This window comes from Eubalaena glacialis, chromosome 7, assembly GCF_028564815.1.
Source record: "Eubalaena glacialis isolate mEubGla1 chromosome 7, mEubGla1.1.hap2.+ XY, whole genome shotgun sequence".
Classification (NCBI taxonomy): domain Eukaryota; kingdom Metazoa; phylum Chordata; class Mammalia; order Artiodactyla; family Balaenidae; genus Eubalaena; species Eubalaena glacialis.
This window is the reverse complement of record NC_083722.1, coordinates 63,800,092-63,812,585: the sequence shown is the minus strand read 5'-3', so window position 1 is coordinate 63,812,585 and position 12,494 is coordinate 63,800,092. Positions and strand designations below refer to the sequence as shown.

The 12,494-nt window shown below is 46.2% G+C and overlaps 1 protein-coding gene across 5 annotated transcripts in view; it reads right to left on the bottom strand.

Moving 5' to 3' along the window:
• The window catches only part of TRANK1 (tetratricopeptide repeat and ankyrin repeat containing 1), an 82,173-nt gene that overhangs the window by 50,932 nt on the left and 18,747 nt on the right, over positions 1 to 12,494 (bottom strand). For 3 of the 5 annotated variants that reach the window (XM_061196485.1, XM_061196486.1, XM_061196483.1), the window contains 6 exons: positions 11,217 to 11,267; positions 9,100 to 9,226; positions 7,209 to 7,359; positions 4,709 to 4,827; positions 2,082 to 2,165; positions 1,347 to 1,485 (listed from right to left, as the gene is read on the bottom strand). In XM_061196485.1, coding sequence (XP_061052468.1) covers positions 1,347 to 1,485; positions 2,082 to 2,165; positions 4,709 to 4,827; positions 7,209 to 7,359; positions 9,100 to 9,226; positions 11,217 to 11,267 — 671 coding nt within the window. Of the gene's footprint in view, positions 1 to 1,346; positions 1,486 to 2,081; positions 2,166 to 4,708; positions 4,828 to 7,208; positions 7,360 to 9,099; positions 9,227 to 11,216; positions 11,268 to 12,494 lie in introns of those variants that run through there. The other 2 variants (XM_061196487.1, XM_061196488.1) reach the window with 2 other exon arrangements.

The following is a 12,494-nucleotide window of genomic DNA, read 5'->3' as shown; positions in this document are numbered from 1 at the left end:
CCCGGTGTCAATCAATCCAGAGCTACAGAACCACCTCCAGAGAGGGAGATGGTGCCTATTGGCAAAGAGCAGCTCCCTGGCAAAGGAGGCAGCTGTGGTGCAGCAGGTGGGGCTGGGGGCACTGGTCGTAAAGAGGACCTGGGCAGGGCAACAATCATTACCCCACTACATTACTATCAATAGGACAGAGATTTCAAATTCTTTCCCCAGACTCCTTCCTTGTAGGTCCTGGAAAGCCACATAATTCTGCCAACTCTGTGGACACCATTTGTCACCATGTCAGTTTTCCTCTGAGAGACGAATCGAGGATAAACTTTAAGACTTGATCTCATCCACACCTGCCTCTAACCGCAGGAGCAAACTTAAAAAGTAGACACAGAGAGGAATTGTGACTTTCATACCCAGAGGCACACCTAATTGAAACTGGGAGGATTGGATCAGATTGCTTTTAATCAGACTTCATACTTTTACATGTTTTATCCACTGTATAAGAGTGAAACCTTTTATGGATTCTCCAACAGATGAAATGTATAACGACAGGGCAAATCTGGCTGAAGCAGAGATGGCGGCTCAGGTCTTCAAGCCACTGGCCACCCCCACTCCCATCCTGAGGAGATGCTACAGCCTAGAAGAGGAAGACAGTGTGGACAAGTTCTCTTGCCTCCTTCTGGCTCTAAGATAGTGTGGGTCAGTGTCCAACAGTGAAGCTACATATGCTTAGAAAAGAAAAACAGACTTCTATCTAAAGTGTAAATGTGGATATTGTATGTGTGTGTGTTTTAATGATAAAAATATTTTAAAATTCAAATCCTATAGCCAGGTGGTGAAGACTAAAAAAAGAAAAATTATATATACATATATGAAAATAGGATTCCTTTACAAGAACCACAAGCAAACTGTATCAGCAATAGCCAGTGTTTCCTTGGGGTTTCCCCCCTCCCACTCCCCACAGTAGCTGGTCCTCTAGTCGAGAGGAAATGAACTCGGAAAAAGACCATGGCTGCCTTTGCCACCGGGAGGAGACTCCCTCCACAGCTCCCCTGAGAGCTCTGTCCAGCAAAGGCTGTCTGTCCCAAGTCCCGTCCTTGAATCCCAGGGCTCCACTCTGCTGCCAGGATCTGTCTGAGAACACAGAATCCTTTCAGTGTGGGCCTCTAGCTATGAGGTCCTGGGAGAAAGAAAAATGATGCTGTTTCCCTGCTGCCTTCATTCATCTGAATGATCAAATCATGAACTATTCAAATCATCTGAATACTCCACACTCTGGTTTCACTTGAGCTAAGCGCAGTCCCTGAGGTCCGAGCTGGAGGGCAGTGTGGAGGGCGTACCACCAGGAGAGAACTCACTGGCCTGGATGCAGAGGCGCATGAGGGCGTGCAGAGGGTACGGTCCTATGGTCTCGATGCTTGCACCCATGGAGATGAGCCACTGGACTAGCCTGGGCACCTGTTCCATTTTCTCATAAAGTCCGATGAAGACATATTTCTGGAAAAAAAAACACACAGGAAGAATTACGGCAGTTGCCATGTCAATATGAAACTTCAAACTCCTTCCCCATAAAGTTTGGGGTTCTTTTTCTTCCAGTTTTATTGAGATATAATTTGACATACAGCACTGTATATATTTAAGGTGTACAGCAGAATGATTTGGCTTACCTACATCGTGAAATGATGACTACAAGTTTAGTCAACATCCACCATCTCATATAGATACAACATTAAATTAAAAAAAGAAAAATTCTTTTTGTGATGAGAGGGCTCAGGATTTGCTCTCTCAACAACTTTCATACAGAACATACAGCCGTGTTCCTTATATTCATCATGTTGTACATGACATCCCTGGGACTTATTTATCATATAACTGGAAGTGGTTACCTTTTGACCCCCCTCATCCAATTCCCCCTTCTCCCACCCCCCCACCCATAAAGTTTAGAATCAGTAAACCCCTGATTAGCTGTGGCCCCAGCCTAAGATTACCATAAATAACAAATTTGCAGTGAGGTGGCTGAAGGGGAAGGTCCCAAACACCACAGGCCGGAAGTGGCCTGACTTGAAACTGTATGTGTCAAGAAGCCACCTTACCTCAAAGAGACTTTTCAGTGATAAATTTGGGACATGGAGATTTCTCGGTAGCCGGTCTTTTCTCGCTGACAGAAGTAGAAATGACTGATGAAAGGGGAGAAACAGAAAAAGCTGGAACAATAATGGTCTCCACATGGGTTATTAGAACAAAAGTAATCTTGAGCTTTAAAACACAGAAACAAAAACACAGAACAAGACACTCTCTAGCCCTGTCTCTTTTTTTAAGTCACCTGCCAAGCTCTTCAGCCTGAGCCATGATAACCAAAGTGTCTCTGTCTGGCAAACTTCCTGTTGGTGCTGAGAGCTAAGCTCTCTCCACCTTTCCTCAAAGCCTGCTGAGGACAGGAGCAGCCGATGGCAGGCAGCATTGGGACAGTACAGGGGCAGGGAGGTAAAGAAGTAATTTCCTGCAAAGTTCTTAAAGCTTAGCAAGTAGAAGAATCAAATCCTTTTGAAATAGCCCATCCCAATTAATTCTTTAGCACATTACTGCTATTTGGGGTCCATGAGACCCTATCGAGTGGTGTGCTGGGGCAGCTCCTATCAGTGAGAGCTCACTGTGCACACCTCTTCCCAAATCTGAGTCCTCCAGTTGACTTAGCAGCTTGAAATTGGCCATTGAAATCGAGAGAATTTACGCTACAGGAAGTGGCAAGTGCCGCAGATCAGGACTTTTTTTTTTTTTTTTCTCAGAAAGTCCGTTGTTAAACCACTGACCCTAAACTGAATCCCAGAGAAGTTAAGCAACTTTCCCTAGGTCACACAGAGAGCAAATCCTGAGAGGCCCCTACTGGGATCATCCAGGTACGCCAGCTGGTCCAGGAGTTCTAGGCTTGGCATGGCCATGACTGGAGACCCAGTCTCAGAATCCACGTCCCTGACGTATGCTCTTGCCGGTGGGCGTGGCACCACAGGAACTCAGTCTATGGCTACATCTTGCTTCCAGCTTCTTTCAGTTTGATGCCCACTCTTAACTGCTCACCCGAAACAGATCCCACTGCCCAGACTCTCCCAGATGACAGGTTCAGGGCTCTGACAATCCTGATGGCTGACCTGGCTTTTATAAGGTGCCTCCGTCTGCAGTGTTTGAAAATGGCCTAGGCTCCACTGTTGGTAGGATACGGGACCACCACTTGGGCTGGATTCCTGGGCCTCCGTGGCTGGGTGATAGCCCGTCAGGAGCTACTGGGCTCCCACTCCCTCCCTCCCCACATAGACTACGGAGCTCTATTCACGTTCATCCCACGTGGGGAAGAGGGGACGTAAAAGGTTCTTTCTTGGGGGCTGTAAATTGAACTATTTTCCTGTTAATGAGGCCTAGGGCCTCCCACTAACAGATCTACCCTAACACTTGGAATCACAGAATTTTAGCACTTTTTAAAATAAAGCTAGAAAGATCTCTTAGTTTACTCATCTTATCGGAAAAGAGAAGATCCCAGATTTCTTGTTAACAGGGCCCCGGATTTCTGATTCCTGGTTCCCCAAGAGTGCAGCCTGCTTTCCGCCCCCTCACTGCCATGTTCTCGAGACTGTAATATGGGGATGTGCTTCTGGGAGCCCGTGGCCAGACTTTAGGGGGTTCCCATGAACTCTCTGAAGCTACAGTCGTAATTGTGTGTATGTGTGTGTGCAAAGAGAGTCCCATCGATTTCATTAGATTCCCAATAGCACCCGTGACCTTCTCAAAAACCAAAGAATCCTGTATCCTACAGTCATCCAGCCTTCCTGGGTCCAGAGTCCTTACAGGCTGCCCTTGCTTTTGGTGACTTTTCTGGACTGCCTGGCTTTAAAAAGCCTGCAGGCCCTTTCTAACCAAACTCCCAGCCTGGGCCAGCCCATTCTCAAGAGCGCTTATAGGCTGCCGTCAATGACAGCTACTACTCATTGGGCACTGAGCATACAGGTGCCAGGTGTTATAAAACCCCTTTGGCTCAGTGTCTGGCACACTGTAAACCCTCAATGAACATTATTATCAGGTGCTTTTGGTCCATTATTTCTAATCCTCACCTCAACCGGGAGGGAATAGGTTTATATTCTGCAACTTCCAAATGAGGAAATGAGGCTCAGAGAGGAAGGAATTAGCCCAGACTAGACTGGGGAGGATTTGGATTCAGGGAGGCACCTGTGTGGCACTGAAGTCCAGTTTCCACAGTTTACTGGGCTCCTCCATCCTATGGATTCCTGGCTCTGGATTCAGGTCCTACAGCCTTGCTGCTACCTGAGGGTAACAGTCCCTTGAAATCATACAGCAACCCTCTGAGAAGCACAGGCACGTTATCAGGCCCTGGCTAGCAAATGCCGTATAAAGAGGATTATGAAGATGAATAGGCAATTGTTTATTTCCCTCATTCCACATCACCATTAGCATCTGGACTTTACACTTCTTTGATGACAGTGGAGACACAGCAAAGAGTGAGGTTGCCACAAACTTTTCCTAGCTTAAAAAATGGAAACCGGCGAACTAATATATCTCAGTGACTTTCCATCTTTAATGAGGTTAAAGTTTAAAAGTTACTTCGGCATCAAGATAAGCAAGTACTAAATTATAATCCCCCAGTGCCAGCAGAAAGAAATCATTTAAGCAAGAATGTACTTGCCCCACAAGAGAGCCATCTCCTTTCACTTACATGCAATAATCCTTTCTTTGCCAACTTTTCTATTACAGATTGCCACACTTCAGTTGAGAATCCAGTAGTGAAAATATAATCAAAGCAGGGCAAGAAGCTTTGCAAAACAACAGGGTCACCTGAAAGAAAGTTCCAGAATTTAGAAATTTTAACTTGGGGAAAGTCTAGAACATCTAGGAAAAGGTCCTCCAATTAAGACCACACATAGACAAATGATAAATTTAAGATATCAAAAAGAAAAGAGAACTGGGAATTCCCTGGTGGTCCAGGGGTTAGGACTCCATGCTTTCACTGCATGGGGCAAGGGTTCGATCCCTGGTCGGGGAACTAAGATCCTGCAAGCCGCGTGGCACAGCCAAAAAAAAAAAAAAAAAAGGAGGGGCCATATAGGGGTGGGGGAGTGGGAGGTACAAACTACTGGGTATAAGATAGACTCAAGGAAGTATTGTACAACATAGGGAATATAGCCAATATTTTGAAATAACTGTAAATGGAAAGTAACCTTTAAAAACTGTATAAAAATTTTTAAAACTTTAAATAAAAAAAGAAGGGCCTTTTCAAAGTATATAAAATCCTATATAATTGAAGTGGTAATCATTTTAAGTTTGAGTGAAAGTCAGTCCCCTAAGGCAGCATAATGTGACCTAACACTCACTTAGCTTCTCTATTTGCCAAGCCCAGTGATGGGTGTTATACTAATCCCTCAAACAAACCAATAAGGCAGTGCCTATTACCTCCATATATGGAGGAGGAAATGGGCGCTTAAGGGAAGTTATAAAACTCACTTCCTTTAAGAAAGGTGACAAATATCATTTTCATCCAACAGTGAGAAACTATGAGAAATGAGATCAAGCTTCGTGGCTTATCGTGCAGCTAGTTCGTGACAAAACCAAGACGGGAACCCAGGTCGAGCAGCTCTTTGAGTCAATTTGCACTCTTTCAAGCTAGTGGCCTTTTGCATTTCATGACCCTGCAAACTCGTGGATGAGAACATCCAAGGCGACAGGTCAGGGGCCAGAATAACATGGCACCTCTTTTAGGATTATCAATTTCCAAAAATGAGTAAATAGCAAAACAAACATATATTGTATAAAAAGGATACACAATTTTCATAAATACATTTTTCAAAATTTAGAAATTGGGCCATGGGCATAACATTCATCCTCCAAACAGGTATACTCTGGTAGAAAAGTCTGGGATGCATTACCCTAAGAAATCCTGTTAACTGCCCCCCTCAGGATCCAGATTTCTTAGAGGGGCAGTCACCAAGAGACAGTTGTCTGGAATTCCCATAACTCTGGCCTGGCTTCTGACAGAACTGTGGCTTTTAAAAGACACAGAGGACAATGAGGAAGTGTAGGGAATGGGTCAAGCCATCAGGTTCAGAGGAAAGGGAAGCAGGCTTTAGTCACTGTTGGCAAAAGGCTGACGGGAAAGCTGCGACCCATTAGCACCTGTCTGGACACTTATTTCTCTGCCGGGAGACACAGCTGAGCCCACCTCTAACCCCTTCCCACCCACTGCCTGACACTGCTCTCTCCCCTTCTCTGTGCCGAACTTGCCAAAAATCTGTAGGATCCCATCCACAGACCACAAAAGTTGCTTTCCCACAATTGCAATGGGAAGAGCTGGATCTATATCAGTTGAATCTATCGTCAGCAGTAATTTCCCCATTTCTGAAGCTGAGAGCATTTTCCAGCAATTCTAACATGTGCCATTGTTCACATTCTACCATCTCTAGAATCGGGGCATGTGCTGCTATCGATGCTGTCTCAACGGCAGAACATAAATTAGTGGTGCATCTTAAATTAGTGCAATCTTAAATTTGACCAAACACAGTATTTGGAAACAACAGCCTGACCATTGGCAGAACTTTAGACTGTGCTGTGATAACCAGGGAAAGAGCTCCTTTGTCCCTGGCAGGGAGCATATTACATTGTGTTTCATAATTGTCTATTTTTGCCAATTCCAGGCCACTGACAAAGCCATCTCACAGGCCAGGCCTTCAGACTAATAACCCAATAAGTGATGCAAACCGCCACCCCCCGCCCAACCCGGTGTGTCCCTCGTAGACTGTCAGCTTCCACAGGCCCCTCCCTCAGCCTTTTCAGATTGTTTTCATAGCAAACAGGAACATTTTCTTGACACACTGGAGAGATACATGCAAAAATCACGTAAAACACGTAGTATAAGTAGGGAAATCCCTATGGCTAGCAACACAGAAAACTTAATAAGTCTGAAACAAAACTGGAAAATTGGGACAGCTTTAAGTGATTTGTGCAAAAAGACCCAGTTGTTTTCACAAAGGCCCCAGTCAACAAAGCTTCCCATGTGCTTTCTAGTGTAAAAACCAGTTTCATTCAAGCTACATAAATAAGCCACAAAGAAAAACACCCTGTAATTATCTCCCCAGAAACCTGAGTCCCCAGGAGGCTTTCAAAGAAATCACAAGCACTTTAAAAGAAAGAAAGAGGGCGGGCCTCCCCCAGTCCTGACTTACTGCCCATCGTGGTGAAGACTCCCACCAAGAAATCAGCAAACTGGGTCTGGTCCTGGCTGACTTGCACGAGTCGCAGACCCTTGAAAAACATGTGAGCAGCTTCATAAGGCTTGAGCAACTGCAGCAAGGAATAACCAGCTCGGTAGTATCCCTGCAACGAAGAAAAGCAAAACCGTAACACACCCGCATCTCTTCTGACCTGCTGCTGAAGGCAAGATTGAGGCTGTGAGGAAACAGACTGCAGGAGTCTGACTTCTAGGTACATACAGATTTCTAACAAGCTCTGGATACAGGATTTCCACATTGCTCCTGCCATTTTTTAACTGGCAAGAAAATAATCCCTTTCGAGTCCATGACATGTACAGCATCTAACATAGGACCCAGAGAGAGGCAGCGGGCCTGGTTCCAATGACATGTGTGGTTTATGTATTCATGCCTCAAATCGCAGCCTGGCCAAGAAGGGGGGAATGAAACCAATCCTACGAATACAGTGTTCTGGAAAAGAATGAGATTGTCATGTCAGCACAGGAGTTGTTCCCTGCTCCTTCAATCAAATAAACACAATTTCCAATGGTAATGGCAAGCACTGAGGTTTACCCAGCCCCACATTATAGGCAACATACACCAGAGGCCAAAAATTTTTTTGGTTTCTGGAGAGAGAGGAAAATTACAATGATTAATACAAGAAAATGGTCAGTTTTGCCTGTATACAAACTGTCAAACTCTTGAGAAGGAACAAAATGATTCGTACTGCTTTCCCCACTTTAACCATCAAAATGAATCAGTATCAAGAGCTACCAAAACAATTTTCTGTCTAAGATAACACAAGGTGTTCACCAACTGGGTTCATAAAAAAGCAAGCACCTGAAATTCCACTTAATACCAAATCTCTGATTATTTACTGATTTGTTTCCACCGTCATTTAAAAGTCTAAAACAGTAGATAACAACCAGAAAAAGGAAAGAAAAAAAGGTGGGTTTTTTTTTTTCCCCCCAACCAAGCAAGCTGGTACAGAATTTCCCATTTCTTTGCCTTCCTCAGTTCTAAGTTTCACCTTTTATTTTGGAGGGAGGGGAAGGGGATCAGAATACATCACCCCAAAATGTGACACTTTGGCATAAGGATTCTTTTGAGCTGAAGGCATCTGAGATTCAACAGATGCAGAAAGAAGCCTTCCTGGGACTTCCCTGGTGGCACAGTGGTTAAGACTCCACACTCCCAATGCAGGGGGCTGGGGTTCGATCCCTGGTTAGGTAACTAGATCCCACATGCATGCCACAACTAAGAGTTTACATGTCACAACTAAGAGTTCGCATGCCACAACTAAGGAGCCCACCTGCCACAACTAAGGAGCCCACATGCTGCAACTAAGGAGCCCGCCTGCTGCAACTAAAGACCCAGCACAACCAAATAAATAAATAAGAAAGAAAGAAAGAAAGAAAGAAAGAAAGAAAGGAGCCTTCCTGGAGCCTCCCTTCTCTGATTAGAAGCAGAAACTCCAAGAAATAAAGATTGCCATAAATCCCCTCTCCCGGAGAATTCTTATGGCCACAAAGAAGACAGTGAAACTTGCAAACTGCAAAGAACATGAACAGACTATGAATATTGGTGCAACTACATCAGAACAAAATGAGCTCCACCAGGATCTCCACTGGACTCCATCTGCCAAAAGGCCCGGCTCCGCTCTCCCCTGCAAATGCCTTTCAACACTTGGCCACCATCCTTCTTGCTCTTCTCCAGATACAGCACGCATGCTCTGTGCACATCTGTCTTAAGTGCAAAGAGAGTTGAATGAGAAGCACTCCTAGCATTTCCATTTTAAAAAGAAGGAAGGGAAGGAGGCAGATTAAGAGGAAGAGGCAGCAGCCGCAGCGTCTGGCGGTCACCATACCTTCACGTAGGTTGGATCCCACTGGAGACACTCCTTGGCGGCCACGTAGGCCTCGTTCCATTTCCCGAGGCTGTAAAATGCATTGGATTTGTTGCACAGCAGCACAGCCAAGTCCCTGGAGGGAACCCTGTAAGAAAGGACAAACTGGTGGTCGGTAAACAGTTCTTTCGTCCTGCAAATACAGAACCTTGAAGGCCACCTTTCTGGTGTTGGTTGCTGCCATCGTGATAGGGTTTCAGCAGGAAGTGTCCCAGTGATGCCTATGACATTTGACCCTCATAGCCTGGAAAGCCTGGGATGTTTGCAATGTCCCAGTCTCCCTTCCTCACTCCCAAATCCTGTTCCTATCTTTTCGTGACAAATGTTCTCAACACCTTGGGTCTACCTCCTACTGATCTCCACAGGTCTTTTTATCCTTTAGAGACCATTGGAGAAGATGCTGCGAAAGGACGGAGAGGATGGGAGTTCCCACCGAGCCCTCGCAGAGAACAGACACTGTGGGAGCCACCCCACATGCATGGAGGCAGAGCTCATCAGAACACATGACCACACTGTCCCCACGGGCCCTGCGAAAGATGCAGGATGAACACTGTTCTACGACATAGGCAGGGCCACCCAAATGCGTGCAGGACCCAGGGCCAGAGTGCAAAAGGAGGCCCTCACACCATGTGGCTAAACTAACCCCTGTCCGATACAGTAGCCACAGGCCATGTGTAGCCATTTAAATTAAAATTAATTAAAATTAAATAAAATTTAAAATTCAGTACCTTAGTTGTATTAGCCACCTGTTAAGTACTCAATAGCCAAATTCTCTACTATAGAACATTTGCGTCATCACAGAAAGTCCTATTGGACAGTGCTAGTCTAAGTATTTGAAGGCCATAACTCAAGCTTACAGATGTTCAATAAAATATCTTTTAGCCTTCTACGTTATAATAACTGAAAGACAAGCTTCAAATTTAGAACACAGGCACTGTCAGGGCAGGGTGAGCCAAGCTGGCACCCCTGCCCACTCCCTCTTCTCTTTCCATCTCAGCCTTCATCCTGCACTGCAGAAGACACAATCCCAAGCTCTGTCCACACTCCTGACCTTGGACAGCGCTCCAAAGAATGGACGGCGGGTAAGAGGCCTGTGTAGGCCCTAGGAGCAGGGTCCATGGACAGGAATTCCAGGGGTCTGGTACCCACAGTGTGGACGAAAGAGGAGGCAAGGGCTCTGGCTGGGTAAAGCCCCTGGCCCCAGACTCCCACCTGTGGGGAGGGTACAGCTGGAGGACGGCCAAAGAAGGCCTGTAAAGCCTGGCAGGGCAGGGCCCCTCCTGCCTGTGTCTAGGGGGTCACACAGCTGCAAGGTTAGTGCTGAAACCAGGCTGCAAGAAGCAAAACACAAAATATACCATAATAGGTCAACAGAAGCCCAAGTGCTGTTGAATTCAAGACACACAAGGTGGAAAAGCAAGGCTTATGCTTCTTTTTTTTAATTGAATACTTTACCTGTAAAAATAATACAAATAGAAAAGTTAGGTAATATAGATACCCACAAAAATAAAGCAAAGCAAAAATTTCCTCTACTATGTCCCTACCCGCAGTGTTTGGTGTATCCGGCTCCTCTCACTGCCCATCACTCCCTCTCAGTGAAGGATGAGGACCCAGAAGCACAGAAGAAGCAGTGGGGCTGTCAGAGGGTAACTGACAATGGAGCCGTGGCCACAGTGCAGTAGACGCCATGTGTCCAGCCCAGACACCCTGGCCAGTGCAGCCAACCCCAGCAGGAATGAGTGTTGGCTGCAGCTAGGGTCTCCTGACGCCCCGTTCTCCAGAGATTTATCCTCAGCTTAATGGGAGCTGCCCTCTCCCCAGAAAGTTACACCTCCGTTAGGGACTGTGTCCCTCCCCCCACAAATTCATACATTGAGGCCCCAGCCCCCATAGTGATGGTACTTGGAGAGAGTGCCTTTGGGGAGGTGATTAGGTTTAGATGAAGTCAGGAGAGTGGGTCCCTCACGATAGGATTAGTGCCCTTATAAGAGACAGCAGAGGGTTTCCGTTCTCTCTTTCCACCATGCGAGGATGCAGTGAGAATGTGGCTGGCTGCAAACCAGGAAGGGGGCACTTACCAGGAACTGAATTGGCCGGCACCTGGACCTTGGACTTCCCAGCCTCCAGAACTGTGAGGAATAAATTTCTGTTGTTATTCCACCCTGTCAGTGGTAGTTTGTTACTGCAGCCTGAGCTGACTAATCCAGCCCCACTCCCTAGGACAACTCCTGGGGCCAGAGAGCCTACGACCGGTGACTGACTGACATGGGAATTAAAAGGTCAGCCTCCTTGCCCTAAAGTGGGACAGCTCTGCAGTACAACTCAGGCTCCAGAGCTCCCCAGGGGAATCAGGCTGCAGCTGACTCCAGCGGAGACACCATCCCTGCCCTATCCTGCTTCCCTCAGTCCCCTTCTCCTGAGAGCACCTGCTCAGTTAACCACAAGTCCCTAAACCCCTATGTCAGCTGGCAGCAGCAGGAAGGCAGTGATGGGCACAGGGAACTGTGTCAGGAAGGTCCCATGACAGGCAACATGTGAGGGTGCAGGCAGGTGTCCCGTTAGTGGTCACACAGCTAGTAAGTGGTGGCACTCAGATCTGAGTACTCACAGTGTGGTCAGTCTTTGGTCACAACCACGACACAACATTACCTTTTCAAGAAAGGTCAATGTTTTCCCCTGAATGAGGAGCTCTAGGCCCAGCTCTGACAAAGCTCTGACCTGAACCAAGAGGGGGCAGAATGACAGAACTACACAGGCTCAGGCCAATTACAGTCAATTCAAGTCCAGCTGGAGTGTAGACACCAAGGAGGGAGGAGGTGGGAGCCATGTGTCGGGAATTCAACTCAGTGCCACTTCTCGGTACACGTTTAGGCTGCATACACCCTACAAATGCCAACCTCTGCTTCCTCTACTACAGCTGTCCCCAGAGTATGATCTGGGAACCTCTGGGGGTCCCCAAGACCATTTCAAGTACTTCCCAAGGTCAAAATATCTTCACAATTGTAGTTGGCTGAATAATGGTTTCCAAAGGATGTTTTTTTTGTTTTGAATTTTAGAATTTTATTTATTTTTTTATACAGCAGGTTCTTATTAATTATCCATTTAATACATATTAGTGTATATATGTCAAATAATGTTTTCTTTTATGGCAAAAAGAACTCTGGAGATGGGATTAATTTAAGGATCTTGAGAGGAGGAGATTATCCTGGATTATGATACAATCACAAAGGTCCTTATAAGAGGGAGACTGAGGGAGCCGGCCACAGCAGAGGAGAAGGTGATGTGACGACAGAAGCAGAGACTGGAATGATGCGCTTTGAGGATGCAGGAAGGGACCACAAGCCAAGGATACAGGC